Source organism: Belonocnema kinseyi, chromosome 6 (genome assembly GCF_010883055.1).
Source record: "Belonocnema kinseyi isolate 2016_QV_RU_SX_M_011 chromosome 6, B_treatae_v1, whole genome shotgun sequence".
NCBI classification, from domain to species: Eukaryota; Metazoa; Arthropoda; class Insecta; order Hymenoptera; family Cynipidae; genus Belonocnema; species Belonocnema kinseyi.
This window is the reverse complement of record NC_046662.1, coordinates 5,363,024-5,387,428: the sequence shown is the minus strand read 5'-3', so window position 1 is coordinate 5,387,428 and position 24,405 is coordinate 5,363,024. Positions and strand designations below refer to the sequence as shown.

At 28.3% G+C, this 24,405-nt stretch overlaps 1 protein-coding gene across 2 annotated transcripts in view; it reads right to left on the bottom strand.

Moving 5' to 3' along the window:
- The window catches only part of LOC117174334 (calcitonin gene-related peptide type 1 receptor-like), a 748,751-nt gene that overhangs the window by 709,712 nt on the left and 14,634 nt on the right, over positions 1-24,405 (bottom strand). For both annotated transcript variants that reach the window (XM_033363359.1, XM_033363358.1), the window contains one exon: positions 11,861-11,905. In XM_033363359.1, coding sequence (XP_033219250.1) covers positions 11,861-11,878 — 18 coding nt within the window. In that variant the 5' untranslated portion in view covers positions 11,879-11,905. The remainder of the gene's footprint in view (positions 1-11,860; positions 11,906-24,405) is intronic.

Here is a 24,405-nt window from a genome sequence, read left to right as displayed (position 1 = left end):
TGAAGGGGTCCATTGAAAAGGTAAAGAATGAGCTGGGTACTAATGAAGAAAGTGTAGGGGGAAAGAGAGGCTGGTGGGACGAGGAATGCTGGGAGAGTAAAGGGAGAATAAAAGAGTGTGTGAGCAAATGGTGAAGAGGGGAAATGGAGAAGGAGGAGTATAACAGGAGGAAAAAAGAACATGAGAAGATGCTGGAAATAAAAATACAGAGGGGAAAGGAAGATTATAAAGCAGAGGTAGAAAAAGCCATCAAAGAAGGTAGGGTGTGGGATGTGATAAATAGGGATAGAGGGGAAAGGAAGGGCGTTAACGAAGAAATAGAAATGGAGGAATGGACGGATTATTTTAAGGGTCTATTAGGGGGAGAGCAAAATAAGATCAAAGGGGAAAAGTGTAGGATAGCCCGAGGAGAAATGGAGGAAGGGAACGAGGTAACAAGAAAAGAAGTGGATGAAGCAATAAATAGGTTAAAAAGAAACAAGGCGACGGGAGAAGATGGGATAGAGAACGAAGCGATGAAGTTTGGAGGAGAAGGGATTAGGGATGGGATACGGAAGATCTGCGACAAGGTATGGAAAGGGGAAGGTTGGCCGAAAGAGTGGACGACGGGACTGGTGGTACCGCTTGTCAAGAAAGGGGAGGGAAAGAAGGTAGAGGAATACAGAGGGATCACTCTCATGTCAGTCGGCTATACAATATATGCAGAAATCTTAAGAAATAGGTTGGAGAGTCAGGTAGAACAAAAAGAAAGCATCCCACATAATCAGACGGGCTTTAGAAAAGGAATGGGAACTATAGACAACATCTACGTACTTAACTATTTAGTTAACAGAAATTTGGGGAGAAAGCAAGGGAGACTAGTCGCTTTGTTCGTAGATTTCAAAGCAGTGTTTGACTCAGTGAATAGAAAAGTTCTATGGCAGGCAATGAAAGAGAGGTGTGTAGAGGAAAAGTTAGTGGAGAGGATAAAGGAAATTTTTACTGAAACCAGAATTAGGGTGAAATAAGAAAGAAAAAAGGGCAGGTTTTCTGGACAAGCCGAGGTCTAAGGCAAGCGTGCCCTTTGAGTCCGTTACTATTTAGTATCCTATTGGCAGACTTAGAGGAGAAGCTAAAGGAGAAAGGAAAAAGAGGAACGGCTTTGGGTAATAGCAAACTATACTCTCTAGCATACGCGGACGATGTAGTTCTATTAGCAGATGATGAGAAGGGGATGAACCTAATGATGAGAATCTTCGAAGAGTATGTGGGAACAAAAGAGCTGACGGTGAACGTAGATAAGACAAAGGTGATGTGTTCCAAAAATAGAAAGAGCAAAATAAATTACGTTTGGAAGATGAACGGACAAAAAGTGGAAATTGTGGAGGATTTCTGTTACCTAGGTTTTTTCTTTGAGGCAGAAGGAGGAAACGAGCTGCAGGTGAGGTAAAGAATTGAATGTGCGAGTAAAGTAATGGGCCAAGTATGGGGTATAGGAAAGAGAAGGTTCAAGAACGATTGGAGAATGAGGGTCTGGTTGTTTGATGCGTTGGTGTGGGCGGTGTTGTGTTATGGTGTGGAGATGTGGGGATGGAAAGAACATAGGAAAGTAGAGAGTATGCATGAGCGATTCCTGAGGTGGGTAATGGGGGTTAGCTGGAGTTACCCAGGATATATGTTAAAAGAAGAGTTAGGAAGAGAAAATATGGTTACTAGACAAATTAAGAGAGCATGGATGTTTGAAGAGAAGCTAAAAAGGGGAGAGGGAAGTAAAATTGCGCAAGCATGTTTCGGTGAAATTCGGAACAATGAAGCGAGAGGTAATGTGGGAAATTCAAAATGGGAGGTAGAAAGGAGAAAAATGAGAAGGGTATGTAATATTCGAGAAGGGGTTATGGAGTGGCAGGACATAGAGTTAGAGCTATTTGTTAAATAAGGAGAAGAGAGATGGACGAAGATTGTATATTCGAGGTACAACAGATGGTATATGATGGTCAAAGGGTTGACTGAACCAGAATATCTGCAAAAAATAAAAAAGGAAGAGAAATGGAGTAGGGTTGTGCGGTTTAGAATGGGAGAAGGAGTGAGAGCATGCAGATATTGGATGGATGAAGAGGAGAATTTATGCAGAGTATCTGGATACGAAATGGAGTTATGGGCACAAGTATTAGAGAGATGTACAGGAGAAGAAGAGGGACAGTTGAGTGTGGATGAGTGTGTAAGATGGAAATTGGATGGTAGTGGACAGGGAGTGATGTGGACGAAGAAATTGGAAGAAGTAAGGGAAAGCAAGGGAGCAGATCAGAGCCAAACGGGTGATCCTGAAAAGGGACAGTAAAAAACGAAAATTGTTTTCAATATCGTGGAAAATGCATTTTTTTATGGTAAGAGGAAACGGAAGCCCTGGAAGCTCGCTCATTTTAGGAATTAATATCACTACTGTGACTATTGTTTATCCTACGTAATGCGAAAGAGTAGAATATAAGTAGTAGTTAAGTTACATTAAGGATGGAATTGTAAATATATGTACAGGGAGCGGTGGTCCTCAAACCCGTAAAAGGGAGAGATTAAATACATACATACTTCTCTTCCATAAAACGTAAATTATCAATCCAAAAAGATGAATTTTGAACAAAATTTTTGAATTTTCAACGAAAAATATCAAAAATTAAAAAAATAATTGAATTTTTAACATGATTATTTAACTTAAAACAAAATATTTCATATTGTAACCACATAGGTACATTTTGAACCTTCAGAACCGAATTCTTAACCAGTTGAATTTAACAAATAATGAAGAATTTTTAATAAAAGAGTGAAGTTTTTAATCTAAAAAGTTGAATTTTTCAAGCAAAAAAAGTTGACTTCAGAACCGAAAAGAATGAATTTTTAACCTGAATATATGATTTTTCAACTAAAGAGAGCATTTTCTACCAAATATCAAAATATTCAAAAAATGCTTTCATCTTTTACCAAATATTAGAATTTTCCACTCAAATAATAGTAGTTTGAAACAAATGGTTAAATTTTAAATTAAAGTGATGAATCTTCAAACAAAAAAGTTTTCAATTTTAAATCAGTTGAATTCAAATCATTTTAAATTTGAGCACAAGAGACAAGTTTTTCAACAACGTAGTTCAATTCTAAACCATAGCCAATTAATAAAACAGGATTTCAACAAAATACATGAATTTGCAACCAAATAGTTGAATTTTCAATTATAAAAGATAAATTTTCAATTAAAATTATCAATTTTCTGCCAAAAACTTAAATATTCAATCAAAGAGATCAATTTCCAATTAAAATTGTGAATCTTCAACAAAAAATGATTTTTGAACAAAGTCGTTAAACACTTAACTAGATAGTTGAATTTTCAACCATAAAAGACGTTATTTCAACAAAATACATGCATCTTAAACTAAAAAGATCAACCTTTAATAATAATTGACAATTGAAAAAAGTTGATCAATTGTCAACCAATTAGTTAATTTTTTAACAAGAAAAATAATTTTTAAAAAATTGTTGCCGTTTTTACATATAGATAACATTTTCAACGATATTGTAGAATTTTGAAGCTAACGCGATGAATTCCAAATCAAAAATCTAATATTAGAATTTGCAATTAAAAATATAATCTATTAAACAAAAATAGTTCGATATTTTATTAAATTCTATTAACTCAGTTCGCATTTAAGCGATATAACGAGAAACTGGGGAATTAATGAATGTACTTTTTATAATAAAATCATGGTAAAGATTGTAAAAATATGAAGAATTGAATAATACCCATTTCCAATTTAGATTTTATTATGACTTTTATGATTTATTCAATATTGCACCAAAAAAGATGTAAACCATTCGTACTTAATTTAAAGTAAATTAAAAAAACATTAATTAATTGTATAAACAATAAAATAAAGCTTTTAGCAGAATTTACTACTACTCGAAATCATTGAATATAATTGTTAATTCAGAAAATACGATTTTTTTAATATTTGTGGAAAAGGAATTCTTTGAAGAAATTATATTGGTTTAAACAATTAAAAAATGGCCAATACAATTTTTATATACACTATATATTCAGAAACATAATTTTATGTACTATTATATTTTATTTCATTTTTTTAAAGTTATCGAAAAAAACTGCTTGAGCATATAAAAATTGTTGAAAAAAATAGAGATTTGGGAAAAATTAGGAGATGTGTTTCAAAATATTGTAATTTTTCAACCAAAATTAGCTTCAGACACCAATTCAAGAAAAAATTTGACATCTTTGACTCAATTTTTAGAAATTTTGTGAATAAACGATAATGAATTGTTTAAAAAATTGCATAATGTTTTTTTAAAATATTTACTACTCCAAACAATGGCCAACTATTGCATTTCAATCAGAAAGTACGATTATTTTTTACATTTTCTGGGAATAAATAATTGTTTGAATAAGATAAATTTATTTAAACAATTAATCATTGCTCAGAAAGTCATGATTATTTGTATAAAAGAGATGGCAGAAATTGCTCAAAATTTAGAATAATACGTAAAAATGTAGTTTTTCTAAATCTGGGTCATAATAGGGGCGCTCAAGGGGGGGTTGGGGGGCAAGTAGCTTTAAAATAAGAAACATTTTTCTTCTCTTGATTTTTTTTAAAACGTGCGTTATTTCGCTTAAAATGTTGATTTTCGTTTTTTTTTTGTTTTTTTTTTTTAATTTTGTAAATGCTGTAACTCTGGGTTTTTTATCAAAAAATTAATTACGATAAATTTGTTATCTTTTCGAATAGTATGCTCAACCGTAAAGAGAATTTTCAAATCTTGAAAAAAGTGGTCTCAACAGTTTTCAAAATGCGCTAAATTTTTTTTTTTCAAAATGGCTGACTGACGAAGTAGACCTTTATTAGCATGCTTAAAGATGATATATCTAATCCCAATCCAATCTGTCAATTCTTTTGAAAGTCATCGTTCTAAAAAACAAAAAACTAAAGACTCACAGACTTAGAAAACCTTAATTTTTTTTATTTTCATGCTATTTTTACGAATAAAACAAAAAACTACGTGCTCTATCGAAAATTCCATTATAACCAATTTGCAGATCTTTTTTAAATGGACAATTTTTGTGAATTCATCTTTTTTCGTATCTTGTATATTTTGAGCATAAAATAGAAATTTTAATTTTTCATTCTTTTTTTGTGTGATCAAAATTTGAGTTTCCAAGAAAATTGAAGTATTTGTTATTTCAATCTTGTAGGGTGTTTTTAAAAAATCAACGCTTGTTTCGTTCATTTATCTGTTTTTGTCGCTTGCATCGTTTTTCCAAAAAATTGATTTTTTAATTGTCAATGTCATTTTTTTGCGATTAAAAAAAAAAATAAGCACCCTATCAAAAAGTCTATAATAACAAATTTGTAGAGCTCTTTTGGGCGCACAAATTTTGTTTATTCATCTCTATCTTGCACAGTTTGACCGCCAAATGGAATTTTTTATTTTTCATTATTTTCCGTGCAATCGAAATTGTAATTTTCGATTTTCCAGAAACATATTAAATGTTGTTAGGATAATCTTGTAGGGGGTTTAAAATATAACATTTTTCCTTCCCTGAGTGTTTATCAAATCATGCGTTTTTTCGCTTACAATGTTCATTTTTGTTATCGAAACAATTCATTAAGATAATTTGTACGGTTTTTTAAATATTGTGAATATTCGTACGTATAATTTTCAAGTTAAAAAAAATTAGTATCCAACATTTTCAAAATGCTTTCACTTTTTTAATTTTCATCAAAAATAGCTGCCTTACAAATTTGACCTTTCATTTAGGAGACTAAAAGAGTATACCAAAGGCCAATCAAATCTCACAATTCTTTTAAAAATTATCGTGCTAATAAACTAAAAATCTATAGACCCACAGACAGACAAACAAGCAGATACATTCATAAAAACTTGCTTTTTGGAAATTTGACAAAAACGGAGGGTGCAAAATTTCACACAAATCTAATATCTTCTCTAATGATAATGTAGACATTATTTCGGATCAATAAAAAAATTTCATAATTACAAAAATCCATTTCTTTGAATAAAAGAAATTTCTTTGGGTGAAAAGAAATGTCTTTTGAGTCGAAGAAACTTCTGTTAATCAAAATACATTTTTTCAACGAGAGCCAATGAATATTTTTCTTAAATTTAATGAAATTTTCTTTGAAGTAAAGAAGCTTTTCCTGAGTGCACCTCGTTTAGACTTCTGAAGAGTTTAATGTTCTAAGAATAACGATTTTATTATATATATTGGCAGAAAATATGCCTTTTGAAATTTTTCATTTTTTTCCTTCACAGTTGAAGATTTTCAAAATAAAAATTTGTAGTTGAATCTATCAGAATAATCATTTAAAAAGTCCAGAGGTTCAAAAAGAAAACAGATGACATTTTTTATCATGAATTTGTTAAGATTGATCAAAGAAATGAAAGAATATAACTTAAAATGAAAATGTGTTGGTATTTTTGAGAAAATATTAATGAACAGAGCAAAGTAGTAGAACGAATCTAAAAAATTATTGTTTTGTTGTATTTTTTTACTTAATTAACAAATTATTGTTTCTTTTTTCTTAACATTGGCATCGACAGAACACCTTCGGATTTAATCAGCCCAAATTTGAAAAATCGAACCCTACTTTGTGACTTATCTAGCCTAAATAAAATAATCATAAATAATTAATTCTTTAGAATTTAAATACAATTTATAACACAAAGAAACGAAACTCGTATCTTTTCTTATCATTGTAAACCCTAGAATATATTTATATAGTCAAGTCGTAAACTTTTCAACTTTAAATTTTTGAACTATCTTCCAAATATTTTTCGAAGAACAAAACTAAAGCTAAGTTAAAGTAAGGTCGTATCTATATAAGAAAGATAACTTCATTTTTACCCCCAAGGCTTTCAAAGGTTTCAGAAGAAAACTGAAGGAGAAATAAGGTAAACAATCCTGTCACAGTTTTATAGCCTTTCTGAACGTTCTCCAATCATTGGGAGAACTTAACTTTAACATAAAGCGAATTTCTTTTTCAAACCTAATAAAACCTCACTTTGATTGACAGTAAAGATATAAATTCATGTCAATAAAATGCCACTATTGCATTTAGCACCTTATTTTTTAAATGGTTCATTAATGTGATATAATCATGACTGTAAAAAATGATGAATTGCAGACCTATTTGGAAAATGTTTATAATCTAGCTTATAAACATTAATTCATAATTTTATTTATCAAATATACTTTTCGCTATTTTTTAAATAGTCAAAAAATTAATTTCGAAAGTCCTCTTTATTCATAATGTGTCCCCTTAGAGTTTACATGTCCTCTTTTATCCACTCCTCACTCAATCTTTCATCTCCTTAAAATTCTTTCCAGATTCACTTGCCAGCTTCGTTTATCTTCATTTATTCTTCTAGAACCTTCCCATATATGCTCACATGTTTTCCCTTCTCATTCGCGGATTCTGTAATTTTTTTTTCTATGCGAAAGAGCCAACATTTTGAATTTTGTTTTATAATTTGTTCATAAACAAATAAATTGTTATATTTGATCACATATTAATAAATATGTATTATTTTAAGGAATACCTGAAGTCTTTCTGGTGATTGAAGGAAATAATAATTTGTAAAAATATAAAATTTTAATATTTTGCCACAAGAATTGTTTATAATAATGGTTATCACCAACTTTTCCATTAGTTTTGCTAATTTGTTTATCAAATTCGTTTATAATAAATAAATTTAATAATGAACAAAGTATTTGTATTCTGAGAATCCCTTAACATTAATTTAAGATAATATAAAGTTTTCCTGGTCAGTTATTAAAGCGTAAAAAATTGTTAAATTTCAAAATTTCAGTTTTTCCATACTTTGAGTGAAAAAACTATTAATAATAAATAATTGACGGCCTTCAGAATAGGTGAAGTTTACTGTAATTTCAACATTTCCTTTTCCTTTCTCCAACTCTCCACACATTCAAATAACTTCCACTTCATCAGTTTCCACAGATCATTTACCGATTATAGTACCCGTTTTCTCAAGTTTACTAAAAGGAAAATTGCTCTGCTCGACTAAGATAGTTCAAGCTGAAAGGCGGCCCACATTTTTAAATTCTCATAAAAATGAGAAAGTATTACATAGTTTTATGTGAATACTGACTATCCCGGATTTCTTTAAATCTCTACGTTTTGAGAATTCCTGAATCCGAAAAATCGGTTTTATGATGGTGTCTGTCTGTCGTCGCCGTCGTCATTGTTGTTCTCGCCTTTACACCGAATAACTTTTGAAAGACTAATCGGATTGGATTCTGTTTTGGCACATATTTTTACGGGTCAAAAAGGAAGATCGAGTTCGCTAATCAACTTTTTTGATGAAAATTCGAAAAGTATCATAAAAACTTTGTTTGTTTTGTTAAACAGTCGACAACAAATTGGTTGTTAATCACTTTTTAATTAAAAACGGAATTTTGGTTTTAATTGGAAAAAATAACAAAACAAAAATATATTACATTTTTGGAAAAACGACACACGATACAAAAAAAAATTACTTGACAAAAGTTTAAAAAAAAATTATGTAAATTTGATTAAAATCCAAAGGAAAAATTCCATTTAACGTACAATAAACAAATTGCTGCAAACTTCTGAAAAAAACAAGAATACGACCACCAAATTTGGACCACAACGAACAAACAAAAAATGATTCAATTGCAATCTAAAAGTAAATGTTTATAGGACTCGTACTTTTTGTTTTAAAAGGAAAAAATAATATTAAAAATAAAAAATATATTTTTGGAAAAACAACTCAAGATATAAGAAAATAATTTTTTTCTTAAACGTGAGAAATACGAAAAAAATTACTTCACAAAAGTTGTTAAAACAAAACAGGTCTATAAATTTGTTATTAATAATTTTTAGACCAGACGATTAGTTTTCATTTTTATCCTAAAAATATCAAAAGAAAAAATTAAACTAAACTTTTGAAAAAATTATGCAATATACGAAAATAAATTATAGGGAAAAGTTTTCGGAAAATTTTAAAAACTTTAAACGTTTAAAGCATTATAAAACACAATCATACAAAATGTCTAAACAAAAACAGTTTTTAACTTTATTCATAAACAATTTAGTATAACCCAAAAAGATTCTTTAACAACAACAGAAATAATTTTCTATTGAAAATACGAATTTTAAACCAAATAATTAAAATTTTAAACCAAAAAAATCACTTGTAAGCAAAAAATGAAAGAATTAAAAATTTTTGATAAAAAGTTATTTTCAATTCTTCGAAAATACGACTTTTCAACAAATAGCGTTCATTTTCAACCAAGCAGTTGAATTTTAAGTTAATATTAGGAATCTTAGACCAAGAAAAATTAATTTTTCATGAAATAGTTCCAATTTCAACCAAAGAGTTGAGTTTTTAATCCAAAAATCTGAAATTTCAAAACAGAGGTTTAATTTCAACGAAAGATTTAAATTATCATTTAAAAAATAGAATTTCCCAAAAAAAAGTAACTTTCAACAGAGTAGTTTAATTTTCAACCAAACAGATAAAATTTGTTCTAAAATTATATATTTTTAACTAAAAAAATGGAAATTTAAAAGAAGGTGTTCAAATTTAAACTAAGGAGTTGAATTCTTAGCATAAAAAGGCGAATTCTCAACAAAAAAATGGTTGAAATTTGAACAAATAAATATTCTAATTTTATAAAAAAAAGTAATTTAATCGTACTGAAACTGACGAATTTTTAACAAAATATTTAAATCTTCACGCAAAACAGATAAATTTACAACCACAGTTGCATTTTTAAACCAAAAATTTTTTTCTGCCAAAAAGAAGGTTTTTTGACAAAATGCGTAAATTTTTAAAGAAACAGTAGAATATTTAGCCAAAAAGATTAATTTTCTACCACAACAGAAGAATTTCTAAACCAAATAGGTGCAGTTCTTGTTTTAATCCTAAAAATTAATATTAACAATAATTAAATTAAATTTTTGAGAAAAAGTTGGAAGGTACAAAAATGTTAATAAAAAAAAGTTGTACACGTAAAAAGATATATAAAATTTTTAAAATCATTTTTATATAGAACCTGTAGTTTTCGCTTTGATAGTAAAAAATTGCATTATTAAAATAAAAGAATTTAATTTGTGCAAAAATGACACCAGCTATATACAATTTTATTTAACAAAATTTTTCGCCGAAATTTAGATCGGATTTTGGATAAAGTATAGTGCGAAGCACGAGATACATGTTGAGAATATACTCGTTAAATCCGAAGAAGCTTTAACGAAAGAGGATTCACAATCGCTGAGCGCGCAGCACGCGATGAGCATGTGTCCGCGCCCCAGGCAGATTTTTTTAATAGAATCTTATAATTTATTGCGTTAAAATAATTCAGAAAATTAAATAAATAGCTGTCATTTAGTACTCGAAATTTTTCATCCTGAATGAAATCATAGTAAATAAAAATTATAAAACGGCCTGAACGATGTCGATAAAACAAATAGTGGATATAGTGTGGCCACTATAAAATATTGTAGCATGCTTTTCGGCAATTTTTTTATTATTATGACGACAACACCTGCAGCAAATCGAGAAAAATCATTTTGATGTGCCGAATCCCGTGTACAAATTCAAATGGGGAACTAGTCTGGTTCCCGACCATTCGACCCCACTTAAAGTTAGGGGCTAGTCGGGTCATTTGACTAGCCCCCGACCAGTAGCATCACGGTAGATTAATCGGGGGCTAGTCAGGCGCCCCGAATTATCCTATTCGGGACCTGATCGGGTCCTAGTAGGGGTATTATGATAATACATCCGCGTGGAATATTAACCAAACTCCCCAAAATTTGTGGAACATTCCCTAAAAGTTTGTCAAAATACTTATTATTTACGGAAATCTCTATAAACTTTTTTGAAATATTATAAGTGCTCAAATTTACCCAAGGTTAAATAGGGAACAATATCCTACGCTTAAAAATGCATAAATTTATTTAACTAAAATTCCCCAAAATTTGTGGAATATTAAAAAAAAAAAACTTCATTTGGAACGCAGCAATGGAACAGCTTCACTCTAAAGGAACCGCCATGTTGGGCACGGTAGTTTCTTTCCAATTTCAACTACCTGAAGGATTAGACATTATTTACATATGGCAAACCTTTCAGATTAATTTGAAGATAAGCATCTGTACAAATTTAGAGTCTCATGACTTTCGGCGGACTTTTCACCTACATCTATATGTATCTTTTCCAATATAGATTTTCTTAAAATTCCATACAAAGGTATTTATAAATGTTCCTAGAAATTTGCAATTTTCTAAAAAATACTACAAAAAAATAAGATTACGTCTTTTTGCAGATTTTGATTATTGTTTTTATAAAAAGTTGATTTTCGTACAAAATTATTAACTTAATAATTATTTATTAAGTATATTTGAGATGAATTTAAAATTAATAAATCTTTTCTCCAAAAAACGGTGTAAAATTATTGTTAAATATATTCTTAGTGTTTTAGAATAAAAAATATCATTAGTGAACAAAAAGGCCCGACTAGCCCTTGACCAACCACCGACCAGGCCCCGACTGAAATTTTGACAGCAAAAAGCCCAACTAGTCCCCGATTAGTCCCCGACTGAGTACTTTGTCCAAATTAATAAACCGACTAGCTCCCGATTAGTTCCCGACTTGTAATAGGGCCAAATGAGGTTATTTCCACACGGGACGGTTATTTGAAATAGCCATTCTGTTGGAATATTACATTTGCATAAATATTGCGGTATTTAATTTTATATTTTATGCTGCCAAAAGGAGTGTAAAGAAACATGTATGTAATTCATATAATGTATATTAAATTACTTACTTCCGTTTGTCTCTCCATTTCAGGTAATTAAGAAATCATTAATTTCTGAAACAATAAACAAATCTTTGTTCATTTTCCTTTCTTTTAGATACCTGAAAAAAATGGGAAAAGTAAATGCGAAAATGTAGAAATTGGTTATTTTTTCTTACAATAAGTCGAAAATTTCCAGTAGTACAGTATTTTTTTTAATTCCTAAATTAATTATTTTTATTCTATAGGTTACAAGTTTCAAAGTTTTTTCTAACTAATTTTGAATTATTTAATCAAACTTTTTTTCTTCTTTAAATCTTGAAAAGTTATTACTTTTTGAATTAAATAATACAGTCAATGAATTTCAAGAATGATATTTCTTGTTTAAGATATTTTGTTATTATTTAAACAATCTTTTCCTTGGTAGTCTTGAGTAATTACCATTCTCCTAAATTAATCACATAATTAACAAATCTTTAAAAAAATATTTTAACGATCCTTAACGATTATTTAAACAATTTTAATTTGTTTGAACTTTCTTTTCCTGTACATTTTTATGAGATACTACTTTCTGGAATGAAAGCAATATTTTATGTTAAAGGTATTATATAATTATTCAAACAGTTTTCATTTGTTTAAACAATTTCTTTTCCCCCATAAATCTTGGAAATTTATTATTTTATGGAATTAGTGGTGCAGTTAATGACTCTTAAGAGTGGTACTTATTGTTCATGAGAGATTTGCAATTATTTAAACAATTAATAATCATCCATTTTTATCAAAAATATCACTTTGAGAATTCATTAACTGTGCTATAAATTTCAGGAAATAATAACTTTCTGACTGACAGGATAAAAAAATTATTTAAACAAATAAGGATTCTATAAACAATCGTAAAATATACTATATAAAAATATTAATTTCAATATTTGTTCATAGTGTCATTAACTTGATGAAAAGTTTTTGTACGATACCAGAAGAATTGTTTAAACAAACAAACCTTGTTGAAATAATTGCCAAATATTTTAAGGGCATTTTCTGGGCACAACACAAGAGGGTTGGGGGGTAAAAATTAAAAGTTTTTGATTCCAAATTATTCCTTGAATATTCCTTAAGAGTTGACTAGACTCTAATTTACAAAAAATTAATAACACGCACTTCTTTTTGCCACTTTTTCGAAAACTCAATCCCCATTTAACTAAATCCCATTTAGAATCCTATATTAATTTCAAAAACCCGGGGGCACGGGTTAATGTTGAGCGATTTGAGAAAAAAATATAAACATAATAAATAATATAATAAAATAATAAATAATTGAATACCGATTAATAAAAATAAAAATTTTTGGACATTTTTGATACATTCGATGAAAATGAGCAATAATTTTCCTCATTCATGGAACAATTTACGGTGATGGTGTTTTTTATTCTAAGTGACTATCAACTTAGCTTAGTAAAACGTGAATCGATTCAATTTTCGTTCTTTAATGACTGTTAGCTTTTCTCTTTGAAAAAATTATGTTTATTAATATATAAAATTGTTACATATTTATTTTTAAGTTGTTTTTAATAATAAATTAAAAAATGAATCTTAATAGAAATTATTTTGCTAAGCGAAAGCTTTTCTTTATAAAATTTTTACGATAAGACTTTCGTATAACTATTGAGTGAATGCAAATTGAAAATTTTAATTTTATAATACATTACTCCAGGCTAAAACTTCCTTAAGTTGAGTCAGTACACAGAATATTATTAACTTCCGGATGGTTGCGTCCTGGAAGGATGTAAAATCTTCTTGGCATTCAAATTATCAGAGGAATTTCCTTCAAAAAGTCAGTGTATATAAACGTACTTATATAGTTACGCTCACCCAAATAATTTTAAAGTTTAGAGAAAAAATTATAAATTAAATGCAGTTGAACTCCCAAAATTAAAATTAAAATTGTTTATAAATTATAGAGTTCAAAGATTCAGATTGAACTCAAAAAATATAAATCCACGTTATCATTTTCAATTCTCTAAATTGAAAAATTAATCAATGCATTTAAAATTTTTCAAAATTATTTGATTTTAGGCAATTGCAAGCTAGAAACATTAAAAGTAGAACGATTAAATTTTTTATAAACTGAACACTTCTTAAATAAAAAGTTGTTCGCATTTTTAATAGTTTCAAAATCCTTAGAATGCTTTAAAATTTGATTTCAGAATTTTGAAACATTTAAATATTTGACATTTTTTTAAGGTACAAATTATTTTAAATTTTCTTTAGAGCTTCTCAGCATCTCTTAAAATTTTTCGGATTTGTTCTAAAATATTTCTTACCAATTTTTTTATAATCATGCTAATTGAAAATTTTCCTTAATATCTTCCACATTTATTTTTAATAAATTTGTAAATCTTTCATAATGTTTTCTGTAAATTGTTTAGCAATTAAGAATTTTTGCATTTTCCAGTTTTCCAGGTTCCTCGGTCCAGCGGCCACCATGCTTTTTATTTCTTGGTAAAGATTTTGGTTTTTCGATTTTATAACTTGTGCATTAAAAAAAATCTGAAAAATATGTATTTAAATAAAGCTGGAAATGGAACTGATCTTATAGAAAATACCTCTAAAGTAGTCAACCCATATTTATAGTTTTAATTTTTTCAGATTAATCTTGAAAATATTTATTTTAAAAAATCTGGAAAAGGGGCTTATCCTCCAGAAATTTTTTTTCGGGCAGAGGAAATTGTGGAGGGGAAATTATGCTAGGGTAAGGAAAGGGAAAGTAAGGGTGGAAGAATCAAGGACACTTCTCTTCATTTCCTCTAATTTCTCCTCCTTCTTCACTCTTCTAATTTCCCCTTCCCACCATCACTTCTCCTCACTTCCTCTACCTATCACTTCTCCTCATTTCCCCTCCCCTCCTCTCACTTTTCCTCAATTCTCCGCTGCTCAGAAATTTGGACTTAATTCGAGCAGGGCCAAAATTTACATGCTTATCCGACTAGGACCTTTTCACCTAAAAACAGGAGAAGAAGGGGGAAGAAGGGAGCAAATAGAAAGAAGAGAAAAATATCCCTTAATTATTGGAGAATACAAATGATAGATATATATTGAGATTAGGACGAAGAAAGGAAAGAGTTGACAAAACTTATCTGACGAGCGCATAGAATAGAAAGAAACAAAATACTAAAAACAAAATATAAATAAAAATATAAATGAATATAAATTAATATAAATATAAATTATAAATGTCAGGTTCAAATGCAAAGAGAAAGAATATCAGAACAGAGCAATGGTAGAAATTATGTTAGGAATAAAGAAGAAATGTATAACAGGGAAGGATAGGAAAGAGATTACAAAAGAAGGATTAATATTCAAGAAGGTAAAAATGGGAGGAAAGAGTTGGAAGATCGTGGGGGAAGTATCTCGCCGGAGATATTCAGGAAAGGCATTTTTGAAGAGTTTGGAAGGGATGAGTTAATTTATCTTAAACGGAAATAGTAAGGGTGAAGAGGAAGGGGAATAACGCTTAGGAAGAGAAAACGTTAATTGATAATGTGATAGTGAAGGACGAGGTTTTGAAGATCTAGAAACTAGAGGTGGGTTGTATAGATTCAGATCACTTATCCCTAATAGTGACATTAGAGGATAAAAGAATAATAACAATATAGATGAAAATGAAGTAAAGGTGCGAAGAATACAAAGATGATATTGGCTAATAGGAGAATGAGAATTCAAGGAAAAAGTTAAGAATATCAAAATGAGATAAGGGAATTTAAATTAGGAGATGAAGATAATAATGGAAGAAATAGAAATATTTTTAGAGGACACATGATAGAAAAAAGTTCTCGAATGTGGAGGTAGCAGTGGATGGGATATGGAATGGAAAGGAAAGAAGAAAAAAGTGAGAGTGGAGTCAGAAACGTGTTGACAAAATCGACAAGAGGGAATAGTATCGGAGAAGAATATAGGAGAAAAAAGGATATACTGAGCAGTTTATTGAAAAAAGAGAAGAAAAATAAAAAGTTTGCAAAAGAGTTGGACAGGATGAGATAATAGTCAATAGAAATAGAAAAAGTAGTAAAGAATTAACAGAGGACCTTGTTATAGTAGAATGAAATAAATATTTGATGGATTCACTAGGACAGAACTCAATCTACTCGAAAGGAGAAAAAAGGGAAAGGGGAGAGTAGAACACATAACTAGAGAAGAATTAAACAAGCTATGAAGATTTGTTATAGTTTGAAAGGCACCTGGTATAAATAAGATTTTTAATTAAGTATGGAAATATAGGGGAAAAGAACTAAAGGAATGGGGATAGATAATTTTCAATAAATTAGGAAGAGAGGTGGCCAGAGTTACGGAAAGAAGAATTAGTGGTATTGACATTGGAAAAAGGCAAATGGGAGAAGATTAAAAATATCAGGAGAGTTACACTCAAGCTAATATTTTATAAGTTACATGTAACTATTTTATTATAAAGATTAAAGAAAAAGGATTAAGGAAAAAAGGTAGAGCTACAGTATCAAAAATCGTTCAGGAAAGGAATGTAGGTGATGGTAATCAATCGACCAGGACGAGATAGAAAAAGCTATGATAAAAAAAAGATTGCGTTTGATTAAGAAAGTATTAGAAATCTTTAGGGAGGCAAGAAACAAGTTAAATTTAGTAGAGAGGGAAGAAGGGTCTATCTGGCTGGTGAGAGAACTTAAACAATGTGGTGAAGTCAGAAAACACAGAAAGGATGAGAAAAAGGACTTCATATATTATATTATAGAAATAAGTTTAATCCAGATGTAGAAAAGACACAGATAATGAGGTTCAAAAAAGAAGAGTACAGAAGGAGAAGAATAGACTGGGAGATTAAACAGAAATTAGGAATAGGAAAAAGAAGCTTAAACCTGATTACTTAAACCTGATTGGAATAAGATAATTTGGTGATTCGTCTTATAGGAACAGTAGTAGGCTATGGAGCAGATAAATGAGAATGGACGAAAAGGAAAAAAAGGAGGTGAAAGCAAACAAGGGAAGGGATTTATTGGGAAAAGAGACATAATCTTGAATGGGAAGAAGAAACGTGTATAGATGAGGGAGAGGTTAAAGACAAAAAAGCTAATAACGTAATTTTCTAAAGATTTGAGGAAAAGAAGGATTTCGTGAAAAGTAGACGAGAGAATTAAAGAGTTTCAGAGTAACGAATGAGAAAGAATGAAAGACTGACTGTGAAAAATGCCAAGTTTGAGGTAGAGAACAAGTGAAAAAAAAAGGAAAGAGAATTCGTAGAGAAGCGTAAAACATTTTAAGTAAGTAATCAAGAAATAGTATAAGCAGATGAGGGTGCTTAATTCAGGAGAGAATTGAAAAAGAAGTCAAGTTTCATTTTCAAAAAAAATTATTATTTTACAGAGTGAATATTTCATAACGTATGACTGTAGTTGGGAAAGAATATAGAGGAATATACATTTTAGCTGTTTCATGTGATAATAAAAGTTATCTTTCAAAAGCTTCCTTTCTAAAGAAGATAAACGATTCAAGGACAAAAAGAGAAGGAAATTCCATAGAAATTATTGTAGTGCGTTACGTAATAAAATTTTTTTCAATAAAGTCACGATTATCGAATTTCTTTTTTTTTTAATTTGTGGAATATAAGCTTTAATTTATTTTCAATTTTTAATACTGAAGTTTATATTTCAAAAAAATATGCTATAAAACGTTGAACACTCGCATCTGCCTTTAACGTGCCATTTAACTATCCAGAATTTGCGGTTTAGGCGCATTAACCGACGTTTAACTAACCTCAGAAAATTCATTATGAACCATATTTCTCTACTAAAACCACTGAATGTATTCATACATTAATGCAGAATTGAGTTGATTGTAATTTTAATTGAATTAGTAAATACATTTCCTTAATTAAATCTATTTAGCGCGACGTGTATCAAGAAATTTTCAATTTAAATAATAATAAAACCTAATAGCAAAATTTAACGATTCAAAGCATTGTAACTCTTCCGATTTTAAATAATTTACAATTCATCAATTTATTCAAAAATTTTATCATATTTTTTTTCATTATTTATTATTTATAAAAGTTGGATTTGAGAATTGAACTGGGTTTCACTAACAGATCTTTTTGAAAGAGTTTAAAAGATTTCAAGGATTTCATAAGATTTCGACAGATTTTAAGGAATCTACTGGATTAAAAAAAGAATTAATCTAATTAATTGGTTAATTTAATTCCTAAAAGTCTTAAAAATTAAGAAAGATTCCCTTAAATATAAAAGGTTTTAGGGCATTTTTAATGATTTAAAAGGGCTTCCGAAATTTTTTAATATATCGAATTATTTAAATGGGACGATTTTAGGTTTTTTTTTAATTGTATATATTTATAATATTTCCACAAACTGCTCAGAATTCCACAAATAATTAAGAAATTTTGGAAGATTTTTAAATATTTGAAAATAATTTAAATAATTTTTCTAAATTTTATTATTTTTTCGAAGATTTCAAAAATTCTAAGAGATTTTAAAGCATTTCAATCAGATATTTTATCAGGATTTCAAGGGATTTAAGCCGATTTCAAAGGATTTTAAAGATTCTAAAGATTTTTAAAAGATTCCAAGAAATTTGTAAATGATTTTCAAAATCTTAAAGAATTTTTATGAATCTAAATGATTTCAAGGAAATAAATTCAGAATATTTAGAAATTTCAGAGAATTTATCGAATTTATGGACTTCAGAGTATTTAAGGAATTTAAGAAATCAAGCGAATTCTGATATTAGAAAAATTCGGACAAATAAAGGATTTTAGGACATTTAGAAAATTCAACATTTTAGGAAATTCAGAATATTTAAAGATATCAAGAAATTCAGAGAATTGAAGGATTTCACAGAATTCAAGAAAGTTATAGGTTTTTAAAAATTTAGAGCTTTCCAAAAATTTAAGAAATTCATAATATTTAAGGAATTTCAGGAATAAAAAATATTTAAAGAATTCAAATATTAAACCCTTTTTCGAAAATTTAAAATATGTCAGGAATTCTAAATATTCAGAATATTAAGGAACTTGGAATATTTAAAATATCTCAGAAAATTTAAGAAAATTAGAGAATTCACGGATTTTGGAGAATTCCGAATATTGAAAGAATTTTAAAATCTAAAGAGTTCAGGTAATTTAGAGAATTTCCGAGAATTCAGAAAATTGAGGAAATCCATTTTTTAATTTCAAATAAATATCAGACTGTCCAATATTGAATAGTATTTGAAATTGATAAAAAATAATTATTTCAGCACTTAATTCGTCTGCACCAATCATATAGATGTCGAGAGATTCCTCGATTCATAAAGGGAGAAAAAATTTTGTTTTATGAGCTCGGGCCACTGAATATGAATTAAACCGTTATAACTTTGTGATTGTTATTGGACTGAAATATCCACTTGAAAAGATGATTTGAATATTAATTGGACGAGTTGTTTAAATTGATGTGAAATTTCATATATTTTCATATAACTAGTTGAGCAATAAGAATAATAAGATTTTTTTTATTTTCTATTTAAAGGAAAAACATTAAAAGATGCGAACTATTTTACCTTACGTTTCCTTTAATCTGGAAGTGACAATAAAGAGAAAAGCTTCCTTTTATTGTCCCACAATTTTATTGCCCTCTTAAACTAAACTATTTTTTTTTTTAAACTTCTATTAAAGTTTTATTGCATTTATCGCTTAATGTAGCGCATTTTCGTATCCCAGTAGAAACATAGGCTTTCTGTTCAAACTGTTTTTTTTTGTAAAAGTTATAGTTTTTTAAAAATATTCTGCCTTTGGATCAATACTTCCAATGGAAAAAATAATAATTTTTAATTTATAATTTCCGAATACAAATTTTTAAAAATATTCTGTGTACGAATACAATTTTTAAATTAATAATTTTTGTATAATTAAAGGCAATTAAATTAAGAATATTCCAAGACTTTAGTGAATTCAGAGAGTTCGAGGAATTTAAAAAGTTATGAGTATTCTAGGAATTCCGAATATTCAAGGGATCTAGAATATTTGAGGAGCACAGAGAATTTAGAGAATTCCAGAGAATTCAGAGAATTTAAGAGAATCACGACCATTTCGAGAATTTCTGGGCAGTTTAACGATTCAAGAAATTTTAGGAGTGCCAAATATTTTAATAATTTACGGAATTTAGAATATTTGAAAATTTCAGAGAGTTCAGAGGATTTCAGAGAATTCAGAGAATTTGAGAGAATTAAGACAATTTTGGGCATTTCAGAGCGCTTATGCGATTCAAGGAATTTTATACGTTTAAAATATTTTAAAAATATGAGGAATTTAAATATTTTATGATTTCAGAGAGATTAGAACATTTCACGGATTTCAAAGAATGCAAAGAATTTCAGAGAATTCAGACAATTTCGAGAATTCCAAAGCGCTTCTGCGATTCGAGAAATTTTTGGAATTCAAAATATTTGACAAATTTACGGATTTTTTAATATTTATAAATTACAGAGAATTTCGAAAATTTCCGAGATTTGAGAGAATTTAGAGAATTCTTAGAGGAATCTCCAATATTCAAAAAGTCTCATTATTCAAAGAATTCAGGATATTTAATGATCACAGGCAATTAATAGAGATTCTGAGAATTAAGGGATTTCAAGGAATATTCACAATATTCAAAGAATTCAACGTATTCAGAGACTTTTTTAATTTTTGAGAATTTAGGTAATTTCGAAGATTTCAGGACGATTAGATGATTCAAGGAGTTTTAGGAATTCAAAAAATTTCATTATTTATTAAATATATTTTAAAATTTAGGATATTTCAAGATTTCAGATCATTTAGAGAATTTCAGAGATTTGAAAGAATTCAGAGAATTCCGAACATTCAAGGAAATTCGAATATTCAAAGAATTCAGGATGTTCAAAGATTACAGGCAACTCATAGAAAAACTGAGGTTTAAGAAGATTTAAGGAGTTTAGAAAATTCAAAATAACTGGTATTCAGAACATCCATAGATATAAGAAAATTCATAGAATTTCAGAAGATTTAAGGAAACTGGAATATTCATGCAATTTAAGATTAAAATTTTTCGAAATGGTAATTAGATTAAAAAATAATTGAAAATCCTATTTAACATTCGAATATTCAAGGATTTTCGAAATTTCAGAGATTTTGAGAAATTCAGAGAATTTCAGGGATTTTAGAAGACACATTCCAGGAATTCCAGGCATTCAAGGAATTTTCAGAATTCAGAGAATTTGGGAAATTTAGAATATTCTAGAATTTCAGGGAATGTCGAGAAATAAAAGATTTAAGCTAAATGAGGAATTCAGAGAATTTAAGGAACTGACAGATTTGAGTAATTAGGAGAATGCAAAGAATACAAATATTCGGCAGCCTATTCCAGCTTGATATTAAAAATTGTGATTTTAATCTATTTTAACAATTCCAAATTAAAAAATAACAAGTAGAAATTAACCGTTTATGGTGAATAAATAATTTAATATTCACAATTTTCATTACTTCGTATAGCGATTGAACATTGTCAAATGATTCTAGATATTTTTTTTAAAGAGGGGAAGTGAGGGGAAGTGAGGAGAATTGCATGAGGGGGGGGGGGGTGAGGATTTGGAAAGAAAAGTGATTCATTTCCCTTCTATCACTGCCCCTCCCTCCCTCTTACTCTTTCCCTGCCCGAAAAAAAAATTCCTGTACAGTATACCTTTTCCAGATTGTTTGAAAATTAATATTTTTAATATTAATCTGAAAAGATATGAAATAAAAAGAAAACTTTTTTTAAAAAGAGAATGAAAGAAGAAATCTTCAAAAATAAGTATGTACAATTTTTAAATTACAATTTTTAAGATTATTCATCAGAAAAGATATGAAATAAAATTATTTTTTTTATTAAAAGACCATATAAAAAAAATAAATTTTCAAAAATTCTAGAACTTATAAAATATGAAAATAAAAAATCTTTACTAAGAAATAAAAAAAAGAAAGAAAATAAATATGGACTGAATAAAAAGTTAAAACTCAAACTAGAAAAAATGAAACTAGAAAGGCTCGGCACCTACTTTGCATATTTTTTTGTTATAATACAGTTCAAAGAAATGTGCAAACATTAAAATAATCAATTACATTACATTTATTGCGATTGCTATAAAAAAACTGGAAGCTTGAGCAATTTTTAAACTTTACAGGTATTTTTTTGAAAACTCAAATCAAATTGTCTTTTTAACAACATTTAAATTATTATCAATAAATTTAAAAAGATTTTAGGACCTGAATAATTCTTTTTGTTTATAAAATGTTAATACCCTCTGACGTTCAACCAACAAAGATTTAATTGGAAAAAGCACTTGCCTATTCCATTTTTTTCAAATACATTCACGAATAACGGAAGCTTTATAATAGAACAGTACATATACTTTCGTTACCGAATCGATGTTCTCTAAATATTTGCAGTTTAACGTAAACGACTCCAGGTTTTATTTGACTTGATAAACGGTTAAGCCGAGCTATATTCGTTATGAAAACAGGAACTTCGGCGAATAAAAGTTCTATGTTGGAAAAAAAACTTTCAAGTCAAAGCTGACGAAAAATTAATTTCCTGCGATCGGAGGTCATAATTAGGAATTTAATGTTAATAATTCTCTACAGGCTCTATTTATTTGTAATATTAATATTGTAGGTCAATCGATTGTTCTTGTATCAAATTTGAATTAAATAAAGTTAAATTTAATAAAGTGTTAATGGAAAAAACAGACCTTTTAAAATAATTTAGATAATAATAACTTCCCTACACTTCAATAAAATGCAATAATATTATAGATCAATCGATTTGTTTAAAATCTAGGAATCTTTTATATTTTTGTATCAATTTGAATTCATGCGAAAAAAATTTTTTTCTATAAGAATCCCATTTTTAAATAATATAAATGACCATAACTTTTTTACTGTTCAATAAAATGAATTAATATTATAGGCCAATCGAATTGACTTTATTTAAAGAATCATTTATATTCTTACATCAACTTTAAAGTATGTTAATGGAAACAGTTTTAATGAAAAAGCAACAGATTTTGCCAATTTTATAAATTTTCTTAACCTCCCTGCTCTTCAATAAAATGTAATAATATTATAGGTCAATCGATTTGTCTTAAATTAAGAAATCTTTTCTATTCGTACATCAACTTTATAATATGTTAATGAAAAAAGTTGAAAAAACAACAGTTTTCAAATCTTATAAATTACTATAACTTCCCCACTGTTCAACAAAAGTATTAATATTATAGGTCAATCGACTCATCTTAAATAAAGGAATCTGTTATATACTGCTGCAAAAACTTTGAATGATTTCAATAAAAAACGTTTAATGTAAGAAATAGATTGTTTAAATATTGTGAATGATCGTAACTTCCCTAATCTTCAATTAGGTGAATGAAACAAGTTTTTCCATAGAAATCTAATTTTTTTAATAATGTATATATGACCATAATTTTCTTACTGTTCAATAAAATGTATTATATGTCAATCGATACGTCTCGAATTAAAGATTTTTGCTTTATCCTACGATAACCTGAAATTATATTCACAAACAAAGTTTTAGTGGAAACAAAATTTTTGCATACATTATAAATGATTATAACTTCCTTACTAATCAAACATAAAAAATAAATATTAACTTCCTTACTCTTTGATAAAATGTAACAATCTTATAGGTCAATCGATTTGTTTCAAGTCAAAGAATCTTTCGGCTGTTGCATCCACTTTGGAGCACGTAAATAAAAAAAGTTTTACTATTCAATAAAATATATTAATATGGAAAGTAATATCAATTTCAAAAGTATTTAATATTTGTAGCCTATAATCTTGGTGAAAAATTAATATTAACCAGCTAGCAGAAAATCTTACAAGAAATTTTATCTGAAATACAATGAGAAAGGAAGATTAAAACCTTGACAAAAACCAACAAATTGAACATTTATTGACATAAATGTTTATAATAAATTTTTGATGACAAACAACATTGGGCTGGTCAAAATGTTTTTTTCTCGAAACCTCATGAAGTAGAACACGTATTTCCCATAAGAAAAAAATATTTTTTGTAAATTTTATTCACAATAGTCAATATTATCTGAATCGAGTTGAAACTGAAAATTTCTCTTAATAAACAGGTATATAAAACAAATAAAATATGAATTTTGAAATATCACTCCCATAATTTTGTTTTATAGGATTCTAAAAAAACCCCATAAGTGAAAAGATAGGTGTTGCGAATTTTTTGCGCAAATTATAATTTTTTGCGTTATTTTTAATGCAAATTGATTCTAGCGCATGGAATACTACTTAACGCTAATAATTAATTGTATAAATGAATTGTTTAAACAACTTAGTATTGTTTCTAACACTTTTCTGGTAGAATAGAAATAGAAAGTCGTGGTTTTTTACAAAAAATTTACTTTTTGTTTGAATTTCAATTAAAGTAAGGTGTAATATTTAATTAATGATAACAAAATAATTGTTTAAACAATTTATTGATACTGTTGATAATATTATCTATCCATAATGCTAGAATTGAGAT